The following is a 26,630-nucleotide window of genomic DNA, read 5'->3' as shown; positions in this document are numbered from 1 at the left end:
AAGATGGAGCTGCCAGGGATGAGGAAGAGACCACAGAAGAGATTCATGGATTTAGTGAAGGAGGACATGCAGTGGATTGGTGTGACAGAGAAGGATGCTGGAATAGGGTGAAATGGAGGCAGATGTGGTGCCCCCTAAAGAAGACAACATAAAAACTGTGCTTAAGTCTAGGACTTCATTAAAATTACTTAGTTACGTCGACTACTGCATTTTCTTTTTGTATTTTATTTTACTAGTAACCAACAATGTTATGCAGAGGGACAAAGCATCATATTGTACAGTGAAAAATAAAGTGTTGTATAATATAATATAATACACTGTTTGTGTGTTTGTGTCATCTTCTGAAAACACACACAGGAAAGTAAAAGCACATGTACATACCGACAAAAAAGTTATCTCACTCATAACTGGAGTTTAATAGAAACCAGTGACAAAAAATAATGGAATAAGACATTCAGCACATCATCCTCACTAATCCTTTCAGGAGCAACCTTTACAATGCACTATATAACCTTTAGTATCATGAATATGTTCCTTAGCAATCACATGGGATGAATGCAAGCAAAATTTATTAATCAATAGCATTCCTTTGTTTGTTTTACAGTGCACTGGTCTGGGTCACTGGGTTGAGTAGGGGACCCATATGCTGAGAGGCCACCACAGAGGCCAGCTCTCTCTCTCTCTCTCCCTTTCCTGCTTGCTTAACATTCTTACCAGCAATGGAAAAGAACTGCCCAAAAATAAATCGTAAAAAAAAAAAAAAGACAGCTGTTTAAAATGTGCTCTTTATCAGCTCAATAGCAACTAGCAGTTATTAATGGGGTGGCTCAGTGGTGAAGTGTTTGGCCTTTCTGTGTGGCGCTTGCATGTTCACCCTGTGCCCGAGTCTCCTAAATCTGTGATTCCACATAAATCTCTGGGACCTTGTATTTTCTGATATATTCTTGGCAGCTTTAGTCCACCCATCCATCCTCTTCTTAATTCCTGAACCACTTTAGAATTGTGTGTGTATGTGTGTGTGGGTGGAGGGTGGAGCCTACCTCATCAGCCTATGGACATGTTGTCAGTCTATCAAAGGGTTAACACAAGACACAGACAACCATTCACAGTCACACTGACATCTGCGGCTAATTTAGAATCACCAATTACTGTGGGACTGTGGTGGGAAGCTGGAGTACCCAGACAGCGTGTGCAGGCCCAGATAGAACAGACTCTAGCTAATTGCTGGATTTGAACCCTCGACCTTTTTAAACAGATAAAAGCTCATTTCAAGAGCAACATTAAAAGCAGTGAACAACAACAACAACAAAAAAATTTCCCTTGCTTCATTAGTTCTGACAATTTCAGCTCCCTCTGTAGATTAGTCCAGGAAACAGGCCCAGCACATATAAGCCTTTTTCCTAACTCCATTCTGATTCTGGGGACAAACACCATGAGAGCGCAGGCTATACTCACTGTGGTTTTTCACACTTATAAACACATAAGAACGAACAGCCCAAGCAGAGATGATTTTCTAGATAAAAAAAAAAAAAAACACCAATGAGAAAGTCTGCAGATGGCCGCCTAGCAGCAGCACACAGAGAACAGTGATGTACATGACTTTCACAGCCAGTAATAAAATGACACAGTATCCAACCTGTTTAAGTACTGATGTATTCATAAAGAAAAGCTTTTAGCTGTTCAATATGTGATATATTGGCACAGAAAGTAATTTTTCTTTAAAGTGAATCCAGTGATGGTTGTAGGTCAACCATCACTGACCTGATACTTACTGTTTTATTTTTTACAAATTTCAAAAAATGTGTAAACAAAAAAAAAAACAAAAACAAAAAAATTAGCATTTCAGCATCAGTCAGTTCTAATTTGATAAATATTGCACAAATGCAAAAAAGCGGTCCAACATATTTGTTTAATATGCACATTGAAGGTCATATCGTGGTCAAAAATGACTCCAAGATTTCTCACAGTGTTACTGGAGGGCAAAGTAATGCCATCCACAGTAAGTATCTGGTTTGACACCATGTTTCTAAGATCTGTGGGGCTGAGTACAAGAACTTCAGTTTTATCTGAATTTAGAAGCAGGAAATTAGAGGTCATCCAGGCCTTTATGTCTTTAAGGCATTCCAGAAGTCAAACTAATTGATGTGTGTCATCTGGCTTCATGGATAGATAAAGCTGGGTATCATCTGCATTACAGTTAAAATTGATGCAATGCTTTCTAATAATACTGTCCAAGGGAAGCATGTATAGTGTAAATAAAACTGGTCCTAGCACAGAACCCTGTGGAACTCTATAATTAACCTTATTGTATGAAGAAGACTCCCGTTTACATGAACAAATTGGAGTTTATTAGATAAATATGATTCAAACCACTGCAGTGCAGTACCTTTAATACTTATGGCATGCTCCAATCTCTGTAATAAAATGTTATGGTCAACAGTATCAAAAGCTGCACTGAGGTCCAATAAGAAGAGAACAGAGATGAGTCCACTGTCAGAGGCTGTAAGAAGATCATTTGTAACCTTCACTAATGCTGTTTCTGTACTGTGATGAATTCTGAAACCTGACTGAAACTCTTCAAATAAACCGTTCCTCTGCAGATGATCAGTTAGCTGTTTTACAACTACTCTTTCAAGAATCTTTGAGAGAAAAGGAAGGTTGGAGATTGGCCTATAATTAGCTAAGACAGCTGGGTCAAGCGATGGCTTTTTAAGTAGCGGTTTAATTACAGCCACCTTGAAGGTCTGTGGTACATAGCCAACTAATAAAGACAGATTGATCATTTTTAAGATTGAAACATCAATAATTGGAAAGACTTCTTTGAACAGTCTAGTAGGAATGGGATCTAATAAACATGTTGCTGGTTTGGAGGAAGTAACTATTGAAGGTAATGCCGAAAGATCAACTGGAGTGAGAGAGTTTAAACAAATACCAGCAGTGCTGAAAGCAGCTGAACATGAAGATAAATTGTTGAGATGGTTATGAATAATTTTTTCTAATGTCTAAAATTTTATTTGCAAAGAAATTCATGAAGTCACTACTAGTTAAAGTGAAAGGAATACTCGGCTCTACAGAGCTCTGACTCTTTGTCAGCCTGGCTACAGTGCTGAAAAGAAACCTGGGGTTGTTCTTATTTTCTTCAATTAATGATGAATAGTAAAATGCCCTGGCTTTACGGAGGGCTTTTTTATAGAGCAATAAACTCTTTTTCCAGGCTAAATGAGCATCTTCTAAGTTAGTGAAACGTCATTCCCTCTCCAGCTTACGGGTTATCTGCTTTAAGATGCGCATTATGAATTATACCACAGAGTCAGGCACTTCTGATTTGAAGCTTTCCTCTTCAGAGGAGCCACAGTATCCAAAGTTATACGCAGTGAGGATGTAAAACTATTGATGAGCTAATCGACCTCACTGGGAGCAGAGTTTAGGTAGCTGCTCTGCACTGTGTTGGCACATGGCACTGAAGAGCATAACAATGAAGGAATTATATCCTTAAACTTAGTTACAGCACTTTCAGAAATACTTCTACTGTAATAAAACTTATTCTTCACTGCTGTGTAATCCATTAAATGTTATTAAGAAATGATCAGACAGGAAGGGGCTTTCAGAGAATAGTGTTAAGTCTTCAGTTTCTATGCCATATATCAGGACAAAATCCAGAGTATGATCAAAGTGGTGGGGGGGCTCCTTTATATTTTGAGAGAAGCCAATTGAATCTAATAATAGATTAAATGCAGTGTTGAGGCTGTCATTTTCAGCATCTACATGGATGTTAAAATTGCCCACTATAATTATTTTATCTGAACTGAGCACTAAATCAGATAAAAAGTCTGAGAAATCAGATAGAAACTCTGAGTAAGGACCAGGTGGACGATAGAAAATAACAAATAAAACAGGTTTTTTAGGGTGGACAAGACTAGGAGCCAGGCTTTCAAAAGAATTAAAACTTTGGGTCTTTGATTAATTACTAAGCTGGAATTGAAGATTGCTGCTAATCCTCCTTCTCAACTTGTGCTTCGAGCATTCTGACAGTTACTGTGACTCGGGGGTGTTGATTCATTTAAACTAACATATTCATCCTGCTGTATCCAGGTTTCTGTAAGGCAGAATAAATCAATATGTTGATCAATTATTAAATAATTTACTAACAGGGACTTGGAAGAGAGACCTAATGTTTAATAATCCACATTTAACTGTTTTATTCTTTGGTGCAGTTGAGGATGCTATATTATGTTTTCTTTTGAATTTTTATGCTTAAATAGGTTTTGCTGATTTTAAGTTTGGTTTTTGGTGGTCTGGGAGCAGGCACCATCTCTATGGGGATGGGGTTTTGGGGGGATGGCAAGAGGAGAGAAGCTGCAGAGAGGCGTGTAAGACTGCAACTCTGCTTCCTGGTCTCAACCCTGGGTAGTCAGTTTTTAGGAGGGTTAATAAATTTGTCCAGATTTCTAGAAATGAGAGCTGCTCCGGCCAAAGTGGGATGCATGCCGTCTCTCCTAACAAGACCAGGTTTTTCCCAGAAACTTTCCTAAAACTTTCCCCACGTCGTTTTTTTGGACACCACTCAGACAGCCAGCGATACAAGGAGAACATGTGGCTAAACATGTGGCTCCTGGTCTGATTGGGGAGAGGCCCAGAGAAAACTACAGAGTCCGACATTGTTTTTGCAAAGTTACACACCGATTCAATATTAATTTTAGTGACCTCCGATTGCCGTAACTGGGTGTCATTACTGCCAACATGAATTACGATCTTACCAAATCTATGATTAGCCTTAGCCAGCAGTTTCAAATTTCCTTGAATGTCACCTGCTCTAGCCCCTGGAAGACATTTGACTACGGTTGCTGGTGTCGCTAGCTTCACGTTTCTCAAAACAGAGTCGTCAATAACCAGAGTTTGTTCCTTAGCGGGTGTGTCGCCGAGTGGGAAAAAATGGTTAGAGACGTGAACGGGTTGGTGGTGTACCAGGGGCTTCTGTTTAGGACTACGCTTCCACCTCACAGTCACCCAGCCGTCCTGCTTTCCCTGCTGCTCGAGATCTGCTGGTGGAAGCTTACGGTGGCTAAAAAGCCATGCTACTAGTGAGTCGGCTAAGAGCTAGGCTACTAGCAGCACTAAGCTAGCGAATTTCTAAAAACAAAAGTGAATAATGTGAATACAGATGATTCAGCAGAGAATGTGCTTTAGATCAGTGGTCCCCAACCTTTTTTGAGCCACGGACCGGTGTGGTTTAAAGGTGTGGTGGCTAAATATGTCAAAATAAATGATACAACCATAATCAAAAGTGTGAAATTTTCTAAGTATAATAATAAACGTGAAATCACTGTGTATTCATATGCAACTCTATCAGCAGTGTACTCAAAACATTGCGCCACAGCATAAATAACATCCTTTCTGTCCACTATGCTCTCTGGTTGCCATGGTAACATTCAAACATGCCTTCAAAGTAAGATACACTGCAAAAACAAATACAGTAGAAATCACCTCAGTCGGATTCAAATGGCCCATGGAATTCATCTGACTTGTAAAAAATCCGTCAAGTGTAAGTCTGATAAAATCTGATTCTTCAAAATATCAGACAGTTTGGGCTCTAATATCGAATTTCGCTGCAATCGCTTCTGCTTCATCACTGGATTTGCTTCCGCAAATTTTATAATCTCATATTTTTGCTCATAAATGTGAGTTTGTAGCTTATGTTTGCCTCCTGCGCTTGCCAAGATTGTCTGTAAGTGGGCGGACTGGAGCTGAGGAGGGATTAAGTTGTGATGCTTAGTAAAAAGACAGATGTGCTAAAATTTCAAATGTTCTTTTAAAACTGACACTTTGAAATTTCATAAATCTTTCACCACAACAACATGGCGGCATCTCATGTGTCTCCTCAGACTTCCTTCTTCATTAAATCTGATGTCACAAATGTCACAACCAAACGGTCTCTCTCCTGTGTGGACTCTTAAGTGGTTCTTAAGATTACTGTTAGACTTTAATCTTTTACCACAAACATCACAAACAAATGGCCTCTCTCCTGAATGTACTCGTATGTGCGAGTTAAGATTCCCTTGACACTTAAACCTTTTACCACACATGTTGCAACTAAATGGTGTCAATCCTGTGTGGATTCTCATGTGTCTCTTCAAAATTCCTGACTGGGAGAAGCTTTTACTACAAACAGCACACCCAAATGGTTTTTCTCCTGTGTGAATGCTCATGTGTATCTTAAGGCTTCTGTCACACTTCAGTCTTTTACCACAAATTTCACAAACAAATGGTTTTTCTTCTGTGTGAACATTCATGTGCAACTTAAGATTTCTGTTACACTTAAATCTTTTACCACATTTATCACAACAAAATGGTCTCTCTCCTGTATGGATACTCATATGTGTCTTGAAATGTATCCTCTGTGTGAATTGTTTTTCACAATCAGTACATTTGAATGGTTTCTCCCCAGTGTGAACATTCATGTGTCTCTTTAGATCCCCTAATTTTGAAAATCCTTTAGCACAAACCTCACACACAAATGGTCTATCTCCTGTATGGATGTTCATGTGTGCCTTCAGAATCCTGAGCTGTGAAAATCTTTTGCTACAGATATCACAAACAAATGGTCTTGCTCCTGTGTGGACGCTCATGTGTGTCTTCAAATGTACTCTCTGTGTAAATTTTTTATCACACAAATTACAACCAAATGGTTTCTCTCCTGTGTGGACTCTAATGTGTGTCTTAAGATTACAATGATGTCCAAATGTTTTTTCACAGATGTTACAACTGAATGGTTTCTCTCCTGTGTGGACTCTAATGTGGATTTTAAGATTTGCGTTTTTATTGAATCTTTGCCCACAAACACCACAATTAAATAGTTTCTCTTCTGTGTACGCTGCAATGTCTGAATCTGCATTTTGTTTTACTTTAAAACATTTCTCATTTACCAAATGCCTGGAAGCCTTTTTTCCTGAATTAAATTTTCTGTGTCGCTGAAGGGACCGTGTGTAGAGAAACAGTTTGCCACTGTCAGAGCAGCTAAGGGAATTTTCAGCGGTGTTACATTCCACACCATTGTTTACCGCTGACTCACATTCCCTGCCCTCCTTCCAACCCCTCTCACTGTCTTCAGTTTCAGGTCCAGAAGAAAGAGACTCATGCCATACATCATCGGTGTTGACGTCTGTCACATGAAAGTCAGAAGCCTTTCCATTAGTATTTGCTTGTAAATGCCTATTTATTTCTTGGCAGGAAGCTAATTCTGGTCCTCCACAGTCCTCTTCATCTCTTTCTGTTTTAATCTGTTTAACTGAGTTGATGGTTGGAGACTGTGTGTCTGCTGGTCTTTTATGAAGCTGTGAGAACTCAGGTTTCTCCTCATCATCTTCACTCTTCACAGCAGCAGCAGTGAAGGGAAACCTGGGGACATCAGCCTCATCCAGACCATTAAGCTGCTCTCCCTCCTGTTCCTCCTTTATGTGGCACATGTCTGAGTCTTGCTGGTCCAAACTTAACGTCCAAGGAACCTCATCTTTAATTGGCAACATCTGCTGGACATCTGCAGGGAACAGTGAAAAACATCTGCTTTATGGAGAACTATGTGTGAACTATTTCCACACCTCCTCAACAAATTAAACGTTATTTAACTCTCTTAGTTGTAAGTCGTCAGCAGTGGAGCCCCCAACCCTCACACTAAACCTGTGTGTGGGGGAAAAAAAAACCTAAATACAGTGGTTAACAAATGTCTTAGATCATCTGTCAGAAAAAAAGAAAACAGATATTTTAGAAATATATCAAAACTTGTTTAGATCTAAAATTATCTTGAAAGTTATTTGGCAACGTGAGTCATTTAGTCACTTCGTTGAATAAATATAGTCTCTTTTGATGCATTCTGACAATCCGTTGGCAAGAAAAAGTATTGTAAACACTGTTTATGCACGACAGTGCACACACTCTTACTTCCTGCTCAGTTTCACGCACTGACTACGCAGGGAGTTTATGGATTAATGTGAAAACACACCCCATAGCGCCATATACCCACGTGTCAGGAATTTTATTGGCTATACATCTGTGGTTTTGGATTTTGTGTCAGAGTCGACCAATCAGAACGACTGGAGAACATTTGGGGCATGTCCAGAGAAGTCACATGACGCTGTCTGGTTACTATTGGCTCTGGAAAACCCATTTCATAACATGGCCAAATGAGGTGTCAATCCAATTCTGAGGGTCTAGTCTGTCATATAAAAGCATCAAAAGGGCGGACTGCAGCGTTACTGTGACACTATGAGGCTTCAAATTCGGAAAGTGGGCCGTTACCAGTTAACAGGTTAATCAGAGTATAGCATCAAGTCAATTAAACTTCTGGGATATTGATTTGGTCAGTTAAGTATCAGAGGGGGTTGCTAATTAGTTTCAGTTGCTTTGGTGTTAATGAAATTAGCAACAGGTGTACTACAGGGACAACAATGAGACAACCTCCAAAACAGGAATTGTTTCACAGGTGGAGGCCACTGACATTTTTCCCTCCTCATCTTTTCTGACTGTTTTTCCATAGTTTAGCATTTGGCTAGGGTCAGTGTCACTACTGATAGCATGAGGCCATACCTGGACCCTACAGAGGTTGCACAGGTAGTCCAACTCCTCCAAGATGGCACATCAATATGTGCCATTGCCAGAAGGTTTGCTGTGTCTCCCACCCTAGCCTCAGAGCACGGAGGAGATTCCAGGAGACAGGCAGTTACTCTAGGAGAATTGGACAGGGCTGTAGAAGGTCCTTAACCCATCAGGAGGACCAGCATCTGCTTCTTTGTGCAAGGAGGCACAAACAATCAAACAATCAGAAACAGACTTCATGAGGGTGGCCCAACATCCTCTAGTGGGCCCTGTGGTCACTGCCTATTATTGTGGAGCCTGACTGGCATTTGTCACAGAATATCAGAATTGGCAGATCCACCACTGGCACCCTGTGCTTTTCACAGATGAGAGCAAGTTCACCCTGAGCACATATGACAGATATGAAAGGGTCTGGAGAAGCTGTGGAGAACATTATGCTGCCTGTAACATCATTCAGCATGACCAGTTAGATTTTGGATCAGTGATGGTCTGGGGAGGCATATCCATGGAGGGACACACAGACCTCTACAGGCTAGGCAATGGAACCCTGACTGCCATTAGGCATCAGGATGAAATCATTGGACCTGTCAGACCCTACACTGGTGTAGTGGGTCATGGGTTCCTCCTGGCGCATGACAATGCCTGGCCTCATATGGCGAGAGTATGCAGGAAGTTCCTGGAGAATGAAGGAATTGATACCACTGACTGGCCCCAACGTTCTCCTGACCTAAATCCATCAGATTCTGTCAGGGCACTCCTCAGACTGTCCAGGAGCTCAGTGATGCCCGGGTCCAGATCTGGGTGGAGATCCCCAGGACACCAGCCATCTACTCATTAGGAGCCCGATGTTGTCGGGCATGTGTACAAGCCCGTCGGGGCTGTATAAACTACTGATTACTAGTTTAAGTTGCTGCAATGATATTTAGGTAAAATGTTCCATACTGCAGCAGAATTTTTTCACTTTGATTTTCGGTGTGTCTTTGAATTCAGCCTTTGAAGGTTGATAATTTTCATTTCCATCATTCTTTCATTTCTAGCAGCCCAGCCCATATCAGTATAGATATCCAGCACAATTTTTTACCCATTGAGATCTGATGTGTTTTCAAAGCATTTCTTTAATTTTATTTGAGGAGTGTACTTTAGTACTTAAGATAATCAGAGTCAATACCAGAGAGAGACGTAGCACTCAAGAATCATTGGGAGAATTTTATAACAGTAAAGATGCTGGTTTAACTTTTATGGGAAAAAGGCCTTTTAAAGACTTATTTTCAGTAAATTCTACAAACATTACAATATTTTAAAAAGATGTGACTATTAGTTTTATACCTGCAGTATTTTATGTCACAGTGACCATTGAACTTAGAGTTAATTTAAATAAACGCTTCAGAATAACGACACAAATAAATATCCAAGAAGGCTACCCAGAGGCAAGATGTGCTTCAAGAAGAACTTACAGTACCAGGTAATAGTCAAGTAGTTTATCATAACGATGAGAAGCAGGAATCCAAAAATTCAGCTGACAAAGGTTAGGTTAATACATAAGCAATACTAGTTTAATATACAGTGGAGAAAAAAAGTATCTGATACACTGCCGATTTTGCAAGTTTTCCCACGTACAAAGAATGGAGAGGTGTGTAATCTTTATCATAGGTGCACTTCAGCTGTGAGAGACAGAATCTAAAAATAAAAATCCAGAAAATCCTATTATATCATTTTTAAATAATTTATTCACATTTTATTGCATGAAATAAGTTTTTGATCACCTACAAACCAGCAAGAATTCTGGCTCTCACAGACCTGTTAGTTTTTCTTTAAGAAGCCCTCCTATTCTGGCTCATTTCCACAGTATGTGTTTTGTACTGTCTCTTCCCTCAGCCCCAACCTCTCCACCATGCCCAAGACCAAAGAGCTGTCTAAGGACACCAGGGACAAGATTGCAGACTTGCACAAAGTTGGGATGGGCTACAGGACAATAGGCAAGCAGCTTGGTGAGAAGGCAACAACTGTTGGTGCAATTATTAGAAAATGGAACAAACACAAGATGACTGTCAGTCTTCCTCTGTCTGGGACTCCATGCAAGATCTCACCTTGTGGGGTAAGTATGATTCTGAGAAAGGTCAGGATTCAGCCCAGAACTACACGGGGGGACCTGCTCGATGACCTGAAGAGAGCTGGAACCACAGTCAAAGATGACCGTTAGTACCACACTATGTCATGGATTAAAATCCTGCAGGGCACGCAAGGTCCCTCTGCTCACACCAGCAAATGTCAAGGCCCATTTCAAGTTTGCCAATGACCATCTGGATGACCCAGAGGAGGCATGGGAGAAGGTCATGTGGTCAGATGAGTGCAAAATAAAGCTTTTTGGTATCAACTCCACTCGTCGTGTTTGGAGGAAGAAGAAGGATGAGTACAACCCCAAGAACACCATCCCAATCGTGAACCATGGGGGTGGAAACATCATACTTTGGGGGTGCTTTTCTGCAAAGGGGACAGGAAGACTGCAACGTATGGAGGGGGGGTGGATGGAGTCATTTATTGCGAGAATTTAGCCAACAACCTCCTTCCTTCAGTGAGAGCACTGAAGATGGGTCGTGGTTGGGTCTTCCAGCATGACTGACACGAAACACACAGCCAGGGCAACTAAGGAGTGGCTCTGTAAGAAGCATTTCAAGGTCCTGGAGTGGCTTAGCCAGTCTCCAGTGCTGAACCCAATAGAAAATTTTTGGAGGGAGCTGAAACTCAATGTTGCCCAGCGACAGCCTTGAAACCTGAAAGATCTGGAGAAGATCTGTATGGAGGAGTGGGCCAAAATCACTGCTGCAGTGTGTGCAAACTTGGTAGAGAACTATAGGAAACGTCTGACCTATGTAATTGCAAACAAAGGTTTCGTTACCAAATATTAAGTTCTGTTTTTCCCTATTGTATCAAATACTTATTTCATGCAATAAAATGCAAATTAATTATTTAAAAATCGTACAGTGTGATTTTCTGGATTTTTTTTTTTTTTTTAGATTCTGTCTCTCACAGTTGAAGTGTACTTACGATAAAAATTACAGACCTTTCTTCCATTCTTTGTAGGTGGGAAAACTTGCAAAATCAGCAGTGTAGCAAATACCGTATTTTTCGGACTATAAGCCGCTACTTTTTTCCCACGTTTTGAACCATGCGGCTTATAGCCCGGTGCGGCGTTTCTGTGGATTTTTCTTTAACCACCAGGGGGCTCTTTAGCAGGATATGAATCATGGGACGTCAAAGTTGGAAATCAAAGAAGAAAGCGCCAACAAGTGCTAGCAGCAGGCACAAAAGAGATTTTTTTCAAACTCCCTCATCATGGAAACCACAAAAAGAACTTCCTATGATGCCGCTTTTAAGTTGAGGGCTATCGACCTGGCACTACAGGAGGGAAATAGAGCCGCTGCACGTAAGCTCGGCGTGAACGAATCAATGGTGAATTGACTTGTTATAACTCAAATTTGGGGTTGTCTGTCCCCCTCTGCTGAGTGCCGAGTAATTGTGGAAAACCGAGAGCGGCGGAGATACCAGCGGCTTATAGCCCGGTGCGGCTTATATATGTACGTTTCCAGTTTTTTCCAAAAAATTTGTAGGTGCGGCTTATAGTATGGTGCGCTCTATAGTCCGGAAAATACGGTACTTATTTTCCCCACTGTACCAGCAGTTTGAGACAAAGCAGCTTTTACAGTTTTGTGGAAGTAACTGAAATCTCTTTTATCTAGGACATCAGTTGCAATTAAGGCAAACAAACATGCCACTTACCTACAACTATCTTGACTTGTGCCTGCACCAATTCGGATGTAGCTGATGGAGGTATGGAGGGCACCAAATCAGGACCTTTGAGCTCTTTCGGTTGAGGACTCTTTGTGTGAACACTCTTGTGTCTTTTTAGGTCCCATAGATGTGAAAACCTTTTACTACAGACACCACAAGAAAATGGTTTCTCTCCTGTGTGGACTCTTATGTGTCTATCGAGACTATACTGATGTCTAAATATATTTCCACAAATCTTACAACTAAATGGTTTCTCTCCTGTGTGGATTCTCATGTGAGTCTTAAGATGGGATTTTTGATTAAATCTCTGATCGCAAATATCACATCCAAATATTTTCTTGCTTGTGTCAACTACATTTAGCTTCACTTTAGAACATTTATTATTAACCAAAGAGCTAGAAGACCTTTCTGCTGAATGACTTTTCTTGTGCCTCTGAAGAGATCGCTTGTAGAGATATTGTTTATCACACTCAGAGCAGCTGAAGAATGGATGATCTGCTTCTATGTTGTCTTTGGTTGGTCTTTGATGAAGCTGTGAGAGATTGGCCTCCTCCAGACAATGAAGCTGCTCTCCTTTTTGACTCGTGATGAGCTCCTCCTGTTTGTCTGGTACGTCAAGGAGAGTTGGTTCATTCTGGTCCAGTCTGGATCTTGAGGAAGCATCTTCTTCAATCTGCAACATCTGCTGGATAGCTGCAGAACATATTAAAACACACGTAAATTATGGAGATTGTGTGTAATTATACATATCATTAGCAGCTTTAATATAGAAGTTTTTTCCCCACAACTCCACCAGAGTTGTCTATTGATCATCATTGTTAAATTACATTTTATAGGAGACTTTGAATCACTTGATATGGATGGTATTTGTACAGAAATTTTAATGTAAAATTTTTTAATGTATGTTTATTAAAAATATAAATCTACAAATTATATTTTATAAAAAACTAAATATTCTAAATTACTATACCACTATCCTTTATAAAATAGTTTGAAGGAGCTCACCTGCACTAGTATCAGAATATAGCCTTCTGATATCAGAGTATCAGAAGGCTACATTCACAGTGTGACACATAAAATATGAAACATAAGTTTAAACAATGTGAATTCATGCAGGTTCATTCTAAATTTAGTTCATTCTACATTGGCCATGGATTAAAAGTAGATAAAATACTTAAAGTGTACAGAATAAAGTACTACATGAATGCAATTAAATGTGGCTTGCAGTCCAAAGCCCTTTGAATGGTCTGCATGGCTAGAAAAGCACTGCATAATTGCATCATTTCCACATTTCAATGTTTTGCATCCTACTTCACTGTCAGACAGTGGAGAAAAAAGTGCTTCTTCAGATAAATTCCACTGATTCACTTTTACAACTTGATCATAATTAAAATAAAGTTGTACTTAAATTATTGCAGCTCATACTAAAGTTCATTATTCAGTTAACTGTAGAGTAGTCCTTCAGCATGAGCTAACATTACTGAGAAGTAAGACCAATTTAAGTCAAACTTTGGGAAGCATCCCTCATGTCTCATCAGCTTGTGCAGCTAGTTTTGAATGATAATCTCACTCAGAAATAGCAAAATAAATAGAAATATGTTGAGAGTATTCTATTCTCACAGTCAGCGACACCAGCTGTTCTGGTGTCTGGTGAGTTTATAGCTCCTCTTCTGCACCTTAAGAAAATGTATCCTGCTTTGCACACTTTGTAATCTAAGATGGATATTTCACAAGTGTGGCTGCATTTCTCTACTAAACGGATGCATGTCTTACCTCGTCTGTTCTTGATGTCTGTCGGTACCAGTTCTGATGTCACTGGTTTAGATACGGGCGGCATCAAATAGAGCCCTCTTGATTTGCCAAGCACAAACCTCTTAATTTCTGTGTGGATGCTCATGTGTCTCTTCAAGATTCCTGGTTGTGAGAATTTTTTACTACAAACATTACAACCAAATGGTTTCTCTCCTGTGTGGACTCTCATGTGTGTCCTCAGATTTCTCTTACAGTTAAAGCGTTTGACACAAACATCACAACTGAAAGGTCTATCTCCTGTGTGGATTCTCATGTGTGTCTTGAAATGCATCCTCTGTGCAAATCTTTTACCACAAACACTACAGCTGAATGGCTTCTCTCCTGTGTGAACAAGTTTGTGTCTCTTTAGATCGCCTAGTTGTGAAAATCTTTTATGACAAACATCACAGTCAAATGGTTTCTCTCCTGTGTGGACTCTCATGTGTGACTTCAGAATCCTCAGTCGTGAAAATTGTTTACTACAGACTTCACAAACAAATGGTTTCTCTCCAGTGTGGCTTCTCATGTGTGTCTTTAAATGTATAGTCTGTGCAAATTTTTTATCACACATACCACAGCCAAATGGTTTTTCTCCTGTGTGAACTCTCATATGTGTCTTAAGGTTACACTGATGTCGAAATTTTCTTTGACAGATATTGCAACTAAATGGTTTCTCTCCTGTGTGGACCTTCATGTGCACCTTAAGATTCACATTGAGCTTAAATCTTTGTCCACAAATGTCACAGCCAAATGGTTTCTCTTCTGTTTGAACTGCCACACCAGAACATTTACTTTGGCCATCACTGACCAAAAACCTTGAAGGTCTTTTCCTGGACTGAAGTCTGACGTGTCTCTGAAGTGACCAGTTATGGAGAAACTGTTTCCCACATTCAGAGCAGATAAAGGGTTTCTTACAATCACTCTTTATGCCTGACTCTTCACTATCTTCAGTTTCAGGCTCTGACAAAGGTTCCTGCCATTCATAAGTCTCATAAGAGTCTGAAATTTTTACATCAATATTTAGTTGTAAATGATTATTTGGATTGTAGGTTGTGGCTGGTTCTGGTCCTCCACAGTCCTCTCCATCAGTTTCTGCTTTAATCTGCTTGGCTGAACTGCTGGTCAGAGGCTCTGCCTCTCTGTTGTCTGAAGTTGGACTTTGATGAAAATGTGAGAACTGAGGTTTCTCTTCATTGTCTTCATTCTTAACAGGGACAGCAGTGATTGGGAACCTGGTGATATCAGCCTCCTCCAGACCATTATGCTGTTCTCCCTCCTGACTGGTCAAGAGTTCCTCCTGTTCTTCCTTCATGTCAAGGAGGTCTGGGTCCTGCTGGTCCTGATTTGGGCTCCAGGGCATCTCTTCTTTAATCAACAACATCTGCTGAACATCTGCAGAGAACATGTGACACAAATATGTGACTACATTTGCACACATCTCCAAAAGTTTATTATTTAAAGTTGTTACAGTTTTCTAAGAAACTAACAAAATTGTGATATCAGTAAGAACTGAATGCCACAGAATGACTCTTCAGAACACAAGTCCATCTAAGACCTTACATTAACAATAAAAGCAACCTACTTGACAATATTTCTGAGCAATACTTTCATAGTTACAAAAGGCTGAGGGGGAAGATGATTAATTTCTGCTGCCACAAGGACAGACAGAAACACTTCACCTCATATAAAAATACCTGCATTTATTAGATATTTATTTATTGTACTCTTAATAGAATAGAATTAGGGCTGCAACGATTCATCGATTAACTCGATTAAATCGATTCTAAAAATTTATCGACACAAATTTACTGTGTCGATGCTTCGTTTAAACTCTGCAGCGCTCAGCTGTCTCGGTGTAAGCGGCGCTCCTCACTAGCATTAGGAGCATTAGTGCTGACGTTTTTTTGTGGGTTTATTGGGGGCTGGCAAACCAACATAGAACTGCATTACCGCCACCTACTGGACTGGAGTGTGAATCACTCACGTACACACACGCACACATTCTAAAAAGCTCTCCGTCGCTGCGATGGATTTCATTTAACACAGAGTGGATCATCACTAGAGTTGCCACCTGTCTCGTAAAATACAGAACCCCGTATGTTACGGGACTCCGTGGAATACGGCTCCGTAACATGCCGTGTTCCGTACTTTACGGGACGGGTGGCAACTGTCGCTGACATGCATTTCCACGCCTCCACTGCTCTCTGTGTGTCTGTGTGTGTTGTGCTCGCTGAGAATTTCAGCTGCTATTTTTGTCTTTACTTCAGCTGTAGCTACCAGAACTGGTTTGCTAGCGAGCGCGGGCCATTAGCACTAGCGATGGTTCGGTACCGGAAGGCCCGCCCCCCAGGACCGAGGGGCTCCTTCAAAATATTTTTTATACTTTATTCCCTTATTAGTGACTAAATATAGACCTGCAGTAGAAACGTATTTTCGAGAATGCTTGTGAATACAAAGCATTACACCATTACTCACACATGCGCCATGGCTCCCGCAGCCACTAGTTTTTCAAAACACTCATAGCAGGCAGCGGTTTTAACTGCGCAAGAGCAAAGAGGCGAAGCTGTGACGGTGAGCTCAAGTAGTGAAAAAGGAAACGTTTTTCCAGCGTCCAAAACAGCAGCTTTTTCTTTTAGTAACCACCATTAAATCTGTGAAACAGCTGGAGGTCCTTCATCAAGCACCTGATCAGCAAGTGTTAAGGTGAAGAAAAGAGAACTTTGTAGCTGCTCCATTCACCGCTGTTTGTTCACAGGCGAAAAACTGCAGTACGGAACTTAAAATATGCAGATAAACTGTTAATAAAAAAAGTATTTCTTATCCGATTACTTGATTAATCGCTGGAATAATCGATAGAATACTCGATTACTAAAATAATTGTTTTATGCAGCCCTAAATAGAATAGAACCTTATTGATCCCTTGCAAGAAATTGTTTTGTTATAGCAGCAGCAGCAAATACAATATACAATGCTATAAGAACACAATATAAATACAATATACACAATATGAATACTAGGGATTTACCAATCTGATATTCGGTATCTGTATTGGGCTGATCCTGACCTAAATTACTAGATCGGATATTGGGAAGGCATAAAAAATGCAATCCGATCCATTAAATAGCTGCATTACAGTTCCCTGTCGTCGTCAACTTCTTCTTGTGGGTTTGCGGTTGACCAAACCAGCTTAGAGCTGCATTACCGCCACCTACTGGGGATCAGTAGGTGTGAATCCCCTCAGATTCTAAAAAGTTCTCTGTCGTGGTGACGGATTCCCTTTAACACTAAGAGGATCATTGCTGACATGTTCTTCCACGCCTCCACTGCTCTCTGTCACATTTGTGTATTGTGCTCGCTGTGCTGAGAATTTCAGCTGTTATTTTTGTCTCTACTTCAGTTCCCAGAGCAGATTGCTATAACCACAGTTTACCAGCGAGAGCCGCCATTAGCACTAGCGATCATTCTGTACCAGAAGAATCACTTCCCTGTCAAAATATTTTTTATACTTTAATCCCTGATTAGTGACTGAATATAGACCTGCAGTAGAAACATATTTAGGAGAATGCTTGTGAATACAAACCATTACAAGCAGCACTACTATACTCACGCAGCCCCCAGTTTTTCAACATAAACACTGATAACACAACAGCAGTCAGCTGTTTTACATGCAGTCTGTCTGCACAAGCACAAAGAGGCAGAGCCGTTATAGAGACAGTGAGCTCAGGTGGAGCAAAAGGAAATGTTTTTCTAGCGTCCAAAAGAAGCTTTTTCCTGTAACTACCATTAAACTTTTACTGGGAAATAGCTGGAGGTCCTTCGTCAATCACCTGATCATCAAGTGAAGAAAAGAGAACTTTGTAGCTGCTCCATCCACCCTGTTTGTTTCACACAGGGAAAAACTGCAGTACGGAAGTTAAAATATGCAGCTGAACTGTTAATACAAAAAAAAGTGTTTCTTATCCAATTACTCGAGTAATCGATGGAATAATCGATAGAATACTTGATTACTAAAATAATCAATAGTTGCAGCCCTAATGAAATTTGCAACATGCCATAAGCCAATGCATCACCTTCTTACATAGGAGAAGTAGGCTTCAGGTAATAGAGCGATTGTTGTGTGAAACACTGTTGACTTGTGTAAAATGCATCCAGGCATTTAAAAAGAATTGTTTTTAAAAAGATCGGATTTGTATCAGTATTGGCAGATATGTAAGTATCAGTATCGGTCATAAAAATAATAATAAATACTATGTGAATAAGAATATTATATACACAATAGAGCTATAAGAGCTATATACACAACATAAATATAAATACTATATACAACTGTGCATTAAAGGGGGTTGCGTTAACCTGTTAACTGGCCGCTCCAAAATCACCAAAAACGCCTGAAAAAGCATACCCAAATTAAATCAGCTGCTGTTCCTGAAGTCTTTGGAGTACATGCAAAAGCTTGGTCTCTTTGTGAAGAAGACAAGCTATATCTCTCATTTTTGCTGTTTTTTCCTGTTTGTTCTTATGTAACTACACACTGAGTGTAGAAGGTATGGATTGGAAAATATAATGAAGCTGTAGAATGAAGTCTTTTTAACATGTATTTCAAATTTTATCAAGATAGCACAAAAACCTACTGTTTTGTAAAGGTTTTTGCTTGTTGATGTCCAGGAGTGGTCTCACATGTGCCATTTGGAGAATCCAAGGGTCAGATGTGACCCGCCTTTGATATGCAAACTTCAAATGGCTGTAACTCCTCAATGCTTCAGCATACAGTCATCAATGAGGGCTCTAATCAAAGATACTACCCTGAGGAATCCTCTGTTATACACAAAGTTACTGATAGTGTGAATTAATTATTAGTATAGACATATAAATCAGAGGTTGCCCTAATTTGTAAAAGAAGGAAAATGCTGGGCCTTCATTCACAAAAAACCTCAGTCTATTTTCAGTGATTCCTTCACACACCCCAAAATAAATAAATTGCATATTGATCAACAGTTACAGTAAATGTAAACACTACATATTAGGGCTGACGTAATCGATGACGTCGACTACAAAAATTTGTTGACATGGAATTTCATCGTCGAAGCGTCGTACTTTTAAACCCATCCATTTTGTTCCGCTTATCGTGTGATTTTGTAATTGCAATACACTACAGGAAGATATGGGGGCAGTCTTGCCTCCATTGTCTGCCAGCAACAACAATACCAATGAAGAAGAAAGTAACAGAATAGCGTAAGGTTAGTGGAACAGAGAGGAGGGTGGAGAAAATTAAAGAAAATGGACACAGACTGTCAAAGGTGCGGGAGCATTTGACAGAAAACAAAAATAAAGCTGAATGCAGACTGTGCAAAGCAGAGTTTTCTTTCCACGGCAGCATCACTGCAGTGCTGAGCGTTTAAAACGCTGGCACCCTGGAGCTGTGACATCAGCTCTGGATGGGTACGCTAGTGCGTCGTTGATACCTGTTAATGTTTGTGCAGTAATGTTTCTGTTAGTTTACCTGTCGGAAACAAGCTCTCATGGATAATGTTTGCTAAGCACCGCCACTTCAGTTATGTTAGCTAACGAGTGAAGGACAATAGGAGCAGCTACGTTGGCTTCTATTTTTTTCCTCATATTAATATCAGCACTCATTCTGAATAGTAAACCTCTGTATGAACTGAATCATCTGTAAACTTTTCAGCTGTTTTGGACAGAAAAATATTTTTGATTTAATTTGAAGCCTTATTTGAACTTTTGGACAGAGGCCATTTTTATTTATTTGCACATTATATTTTCATTTAAAAATAAAAATTGCATTTACTTTAATATGCATTTTTTATTTGATATTTATTGTGATGGTCACATTAATGTTAAAAATACATTTGATTAGTTTCAAACTTGTATTTTTATGGGTCATTATTTTAATTGTGAGAAGAGAACAAGGTGATGTTAACAGGTGGGCAGGCTTGAACAGGCGAGTTAAAATTGAAATAATCGTTGACTAATCGACTAATCGACTAATCGATAACAAAAATGACAGATCATTTGACTACCAAAATAATCTTTAGTTGCAGCCCTACACATAAAAAACCCCGCAATCCTCCCAATTGTCCTGATATACAACCTACAACCTCCTCGCAAACAATTAATCGCCACCCCCACAAACACAACGGAACCCAAAGCCCACCACAAAACGAATGTCACGAATATCAATAAACAATGCTCTTAGCCATTGTGTAACCACTGTGAAAGCCCATTGAGACATACATATTTACATCTAAATGGCATATAATACGAGCACAAGCTGAGAATAAAACCTTAGACTTACTATGAAATGCCTTCCGAGTAACAGCTGTTCGTTCGTGTTCATTCTGCAGCGATAAAACCGGTCGAATCAGCGACAAAGTCCTCTAATAAATAAGAATCCACTTTTGTGAGTCATTTAGTCACTTCGTTGAAGAAATATAACTTGTTTTGAGATATTTATACAATCCGTTATTGAGAAAAAGTACTGTGAACACTCTCGAGTCACTATGGCGCACAGAGTCTTACTTACGGCTTGACTTTGCACACGTAATACGCACTCATTGTGCTGCAACTTTGTGGATTCATCTGAAAACACACCCCAAGATGTCATATACCCACATGTCAGGAATTTTATTGGCTATACATCTGTGGTTTTAGATTTTGGGTCAGAGCTGACCAATCAGAATGATTGGAGAGTATTTGGGGCATGTCCAGAGAAGTCACATGATGCTGTCTGGTTATTATTGGCTCTGGAAAACCCATTACATAACATGATTGGCCAAATGAGGGTCCGAAATCCAATTCGGAGGGTCTACTCTGTCATATAAAAGCAACATAAGGGCAAACAGCAGCGTTACTGTGACGGTATGAGGCAAAGTCGGAAAGCACCACAAATAGCCCAGTTAACAGGTTAAAGAGTCTGATTACTGCTGGCAGGAAGGACTTCTTGCTGCGTTGTGCCCTGCATGGAGGTGGTATCAGTCCGTGACTGGTGGTGCTTTCCTGAAGCACCTCCAGGTCATGCAGTGGCTGTGAGCTGTTGTTCAATATGTTGTTCAGTTTCCTTAACATTCTCACCCCAGCACTCTGCTGAATAGAGTCCAGTTCGGCCCTGATTGTGGAGCTCACCCTCTTTATGAGCTTATCCACTCTGTTCCTGTCTCTAGAGCAAGCCCCCTCACCCCAGCACACCACACCAAAGAACAGTGCACTAGCACCACAGTCTGGTAGAAGGTAAACAGGAGAGGTCTGCAGATGTTGAAGGATTTTAACCTTCTCAGGAAGTATAATCTGCTTTGCCTCTTCTTGTACGCTGCCTTAGTGTGGCTGGACCACATCCAGCTGCATGCCCTGATACCTGTAGCTGGACACAGCCTCTACCTCCGTAGCTTGAATGGTGACTGGAGCCAGTGTAAGTGTCTTCCTCCTAAAGTCAATCACCATCGCCTTGGTTTTACTAATATTTAGCTGAAGGTAGTTGAGGTTGCACCAGTCCACAAAGTCCCTGATCGTGCCTCTGTATTCCTCCTCCTGTCTCTCATTGATAAAACCCACAATCGCTGAGTCATCAGGGAATTTCTGAAGAAAGCAGGCATTGGAGTTGTACTGGAAGTCTGATGTATAGATTGTGAAGAGAAAGAAGGACGGGACGGTCCCTTGTGGAGCTCCTGTATTTGTCAGTAGGTTACTGGAGACACAGTTCCTCAGGTGAACATACCGTGGCCTGCACATTCATCAAACAATTTGTACTTTTCACAAATGTGTTTAGTGCCGTTATAGCTTTTGGATAAAAGTTATTGATTAATCAGTTTTTCCTTGTTTTTAATATTCTGAAACATCTGCCTGAGGACAGCAGTTCAAACAGAAAGTGTCCAAGGTGGGACAGATCTTTTGGTATACTCTGTGCTTTGTATATATTGTATAGTAATACATAGTATATTGTCATTTCCTGTAGTTATAATCCTGTACAGTATACATTATTTTATTTTTATTATTATTGTTATTATTATTAGTAGTAGTATTGTTAATCTTGTCCTGTTGTGTTTTGACATGTTTTCTGCTGTTACACCTAAATTTCCCCTTTGCGGGACAATAAAGGCTGTTTCTTCTTCTTCTTGAGTTAGCAGGAACTGTGAAGAGCAGAGGGCATCTGATGATCTTCTGGGCAATAGTGACGACCCTCTGGAGCAGTTTCCTGTGCCACTATGCTGCTGGCAAACCACACACAGATGCACTGTTCAATATTCCATATTCCCTCTACTGAGCAGCGATAGGACACTAGTAGCTTGTGGCTGAGCTGGGTCTTCCTGAGGATCCTCAAACAGCAAAGTCTCTGCTGTGCCTTCTGTACAGTGCTGTGGTGTTTGCAGTCCAGATGAGGTCCTCCTCTATGTGCATGCCCACAAACAGAAGCCTGAGGCCCTCTCCACACATTCCTCACTGATGAAAATGGGCTGAATGTCAGTTTTCTTCCTCCTTTAGTCAATAATCAGCTCCTTAGTCTTGGTGGTGTTAAGAATCAAGTTGCTGTCCCTACACTACCCAGACAGTCCCAGGTCTTTCAGTTTGGTCATCAGTTTGTGAGGGATGATAGTGTCAAATGCATGAGGAAATCAGCACTCTACACAAGTCAGAATAAAATGAAATAAAAGCCCTCTCTATATACACTAACTGCAAGCTTTATGTGACCTGTATAATGAAATTGAGGTTAGCTGCAGCAGATGCCTCCTTTCTTTAACAGCAATACCTGCAAGGTGTGAAGGGAACAGAGGACAGGCTCACTGATGTTCGCGCTAATGTTCACACAGTGTTTTCATGACAGGAATTTTCATTAATTTATTTACATTTTTCAATTGTTTCTAGTGTGAAAAAACTGTAACTTGTTGCTGCTTTAAGAATTAAGTCATATTTTCTGGTTTGAAAATGAATTCTTTACTGAAATGTAGATAAAAATACAACTTCTTTAGTAATGAATAAGAACTAACAATGGACATAAAGAAACAAATGTGAGACACCAACACGCTGTGTTCCTTGCTGTGTTCAATTCATCTCACCATACTGGAGGTCCCTTCCACCTTCACTGAAGTGTCCTTGGAGAATCACTGAGCTCAACATTTGAGCCATAACTGCAATCACACATGGTCCAGAACACAAAGAGAAATGCTCTTTCTCATAAGCTTTGTCAAGTAAATTTTATTAACAAAACGTGCAGAGGAAAAAGGATGTGTACTAAATTCGAACCAATTCCCAAAAACCAGCCCTATCCAGTAACTGAAAAACCCAAATGACATCCAGACAGGAGAAAAATATGTTTTATACAGTTTCTATTAATACTACTCAAACAAAAACATAAATGACATATTAGGGCCATGTGCTACAATAAAATAAAACAAATATCTGTCACTTACCGAGATCTGTCCTTACTTGCGTCAGTGCCACGTCTGATGTGTTAGGTGCAGATGTTGGGGGCAGCCACTTGAGCCCTTTGGGATCAGCCAGACGAAGGCTCTTTCTTCGAGGCATTTCTATTTCACTTCCAATTTTCAGGTACAAATATATTAAACTGTAATCAAACAAATGTCAGCATTTCAATATCAAGTATTCATAACAGCTGACAGAGATTTTCTAAATATAACTGATCCTTTCATAGAAAACACTGTGTGTCAGTTCTCTGTTTATGAAGAGTTTAAATGTAAAACATCCACTTACTCTCTCGCTCTATGACTCTATTAATTAGTCTAAAAAAAGGAATAGGAAGGAATAAAGTAAAAATATTTTTTCAGAACACCTCATATGATACACCCTCTCTGACACATCTGCATATATGAACTCAGTATTTATCAAAAACATGCACAATGCTGTAATTATAGTCTCAAAAATAACATTAGTATTGCACCCAATTATAGTAGGGTTATCCAGTGTGAATCCACTATAACAGTAACTTTTCATCCGCCTACTTTTTGCTGTGATCTGCAAAGAGTCACATGCCCTGTGCCTTTTCCAAACTGGCACGATGACACCAGCAGGCTTGGGGCCTGAAACAGAGCTGCACAGTGAAAAACTGCAATGTTTATTTGTGGTCTGTAGGTTTTTATTCACAAATGCCTGAAGGCCGGGCTGCCTGCTACAGCATTATTGCTTTTACTGAAGACTTTGCACAGGGATACTTTAATTGATTAAGGTTTTATTACTTTGTGCTTCCATCAGGACCCATCCAGGCTTGAGAGGATGAGTATTACCTCTGAGGTGTTCTTCAGGATGAGTTTTATCTGCAGGACATTTTTGTTTCTCCAACAAAAACCAGGACAGGTTGCAGATGAGCTTTCCACCATCTTGACTGAGCTCTTCAACCAGTCATAGGGTTTTGATTTCATAATTAGAAATACTAATAAATAATGGTAATAACAAAAATACAACAAGACTGGAAATTAAGTTTTGCTCTCAGTTATTGGTTGGAGCTACAGAAATGCTGGCTGGGGTTTCAGTGGCAGTAACAGCTGTGGAGGATCAGCGGGTGTTTCTGGTACAGATAAAGGTCAATCCTGTATTTCAGTGCATTATAACGGCAAAAATACAACATTTCTCTTGTTGGTAATCATGCTCAGGGCTAACGCTGCCAAACAACAGTTTACATTTACAAAGGTGGGGGAAAAAATACCTGCTGAGCAGAAACAGGTAACTTCAGCATCACTCTGGGAATATTTGCTCTTTTCGGAGAGGTCCACCCGGGTCGAGAGATAGCGCGCCCTCGCTTTTCTTTGTTTTAAATATGAAAGATTTTAATCTGCGGGGCAAAACTTGGAAAAAAATTAAAATATTTGGAAAGCATCGACACATTTATGTGACTCAGTCCGTCCTTTGTTTTGTTCCCTCTTGCAACATAGTACAACAAATAGAAGGTTCCTCCATCCTCTTTGGCTTATCCAGCTCAGGGTCACGGCGGGGGGTGGGGGTGGGGGTACGCACGCGTATTTTCGCTTCCTGGTCAGGTGATCATCTACTTTGTAACTTCAGCATTTCTGAATTAAAGTTAATTTTTTATAACTTTAACTCTTACATACTGTTCACATTTCTTGTCTTCACAGTTTGGGGTGCGGGTCAGTTTGACCCAGCTTAAGAATTCCCTCATAATAAATATCTATAAATATTTATACTTTAAAATACTGTTCTGTTTAGAAGGCATAAATAGCCTATCTGACCGTAATAAAGGGCTGATTAATCATTAATTGATCTTCAGAGAGCAGGAATGGTGTATTTTATTTATTTATTTAGGCTTTACAACACAAAGAAAAACATTTCATATTATATCATGTCCTGTTTTACCCAAGACATTAAAACATAACAGCAACAATGAGATTAAATATTCATTTTGGAACTGTAGAGATTTATTATACAAGCAAGAATAAACATTTCAGCCATGAAACACTTTCCTCAATGCTACACTATAAAACATCCACATGGTCCCGCACTCACTAAAACAGAAGCTCAGGTGCCTCCCTCCCCATCTATATTAATTTCATTGAACTCTCATTTACTTTAATCTCAGTTAGTTCCAAATAATTGAATTCTAATTTTCATTTTGTTGATTTATTTATTTTTTTACATTGCAGATATAACATACTTGCTTTCACATACAGTACATTCTCTTCAAGCATTCATACACCTCACAATCATGGCCAGTTTAGAGTCACCAGTTAAGCTAACATACATGTTCTTGGGTTGTGGGAGAAAGCTGGAGTACCTGCAGTAAACCCACACAGGCACAGGAGGACATGAAAACTCCACATTGAAAGGCCCTTGATGGTATTTGAACCAGAAACGTTTTTGCTGTGAAGTGACAGTACTAACCACTCTACCACTGTGCAGTCATATTTCAGCTCATGTGTCTCTGTCAAGGCACCCTCTGACCTCTGCTCCTTTTTTGTGCCATAAATTATCACTCCTATGTTGTTTTACTGTTACAGTGTTCCTTCATGGGGATCCTCCAAATACCAGCAGGTGTCTGTGGGAGCCTAGGCAACCTGTGGTGGGGACACAGACAGTTCTTATGATGATATCAAGGTCTCCATTGAACTCTGTCACCCCTGTCTCATAAAAAATACTCACAGACAGGACATGTACAAGTTCACAATTTCAAGATTATCTAATGCTGCCTCGATTTCCCTGATTTGACCCAAACAGTGGGTCTGAAATCCATCTGAATAAGTATTAGTCAAATTAGACCCAGAACAGCTTCAGTGCACTTGAGGCTGTTGTGTTCAACAATATAAAAATGTAAAATATTTTCATTTTTTTGTATTTTCAGTAACTTTAGGAAAGGTCATCAAATCTCAGGCTAAATGAGATTCAGGGTATTTTTTTTTTTACTGCTGTCAAATTTGACAGATTTCTAAAACCAGCCAGAGCTGAAAGTTATACTTTGTGTTGTTTGATGAACATATGAGACACTCTGA

General features: G+C 40.0%; 1 protein-coding gene across 1 annotated transcript; it reads right to left on the bottom strand.

The window, feature by feature from the left end:
- Positions 1–5,292: 5,292 nt before the first annotated feature.
- On the bottom strand, positions 5,293–24,930 carry LOC115798441 (zinc finger protein 721-like). Its single transcript, XM_030755287.1, has 7 exons — positions 24,836–24,930; positions 23,586–23,740; positions 14,460–15,561; positions 14,152–14,375; positions 12,367–13,071; positions 6,549–7,534; positions 5,293–6,380 (listed from the first exon to the last, which is right to left on the bottom strand). Exons 2-7 carry the CDS (start codon positions 23,698–23,700, stop codon positions 5,832–5,834), a joined length of 3,681 nt encoding a protein of 1,226 aa, XP_030611147.1. The 5' UTR covers positions 23,701–23,740; positions 24,836–24,930; the 3' UTR covers positions 5,293–5,831.
- Positions 24,931–26,630: the final 1,700 nt, after the last annotated feature.

The sequence above is a fragment of the Archocentrus centrarchus genome, chromosome 19 (assembly GCF_007364275.1).
Source record: "Archocentrus centrarchus isolate MPI-CPG fArcCen1 chromosome 19, fArcCen1, whole genome shotgun sequence".
NCBI classification, from domain to species: domain Eukaryota; kingdom Metazoa; phylum Chordata; class Actinopteri; order Cichliformes; family Cichlidae; genus Archocentrus; species Archocentrus centrarchus.
The sequence above is the reverse complement of the archived record's forward strand: the minus strand, read 5'-3'. Positions and strand labels throughout refer to the sequence as shown.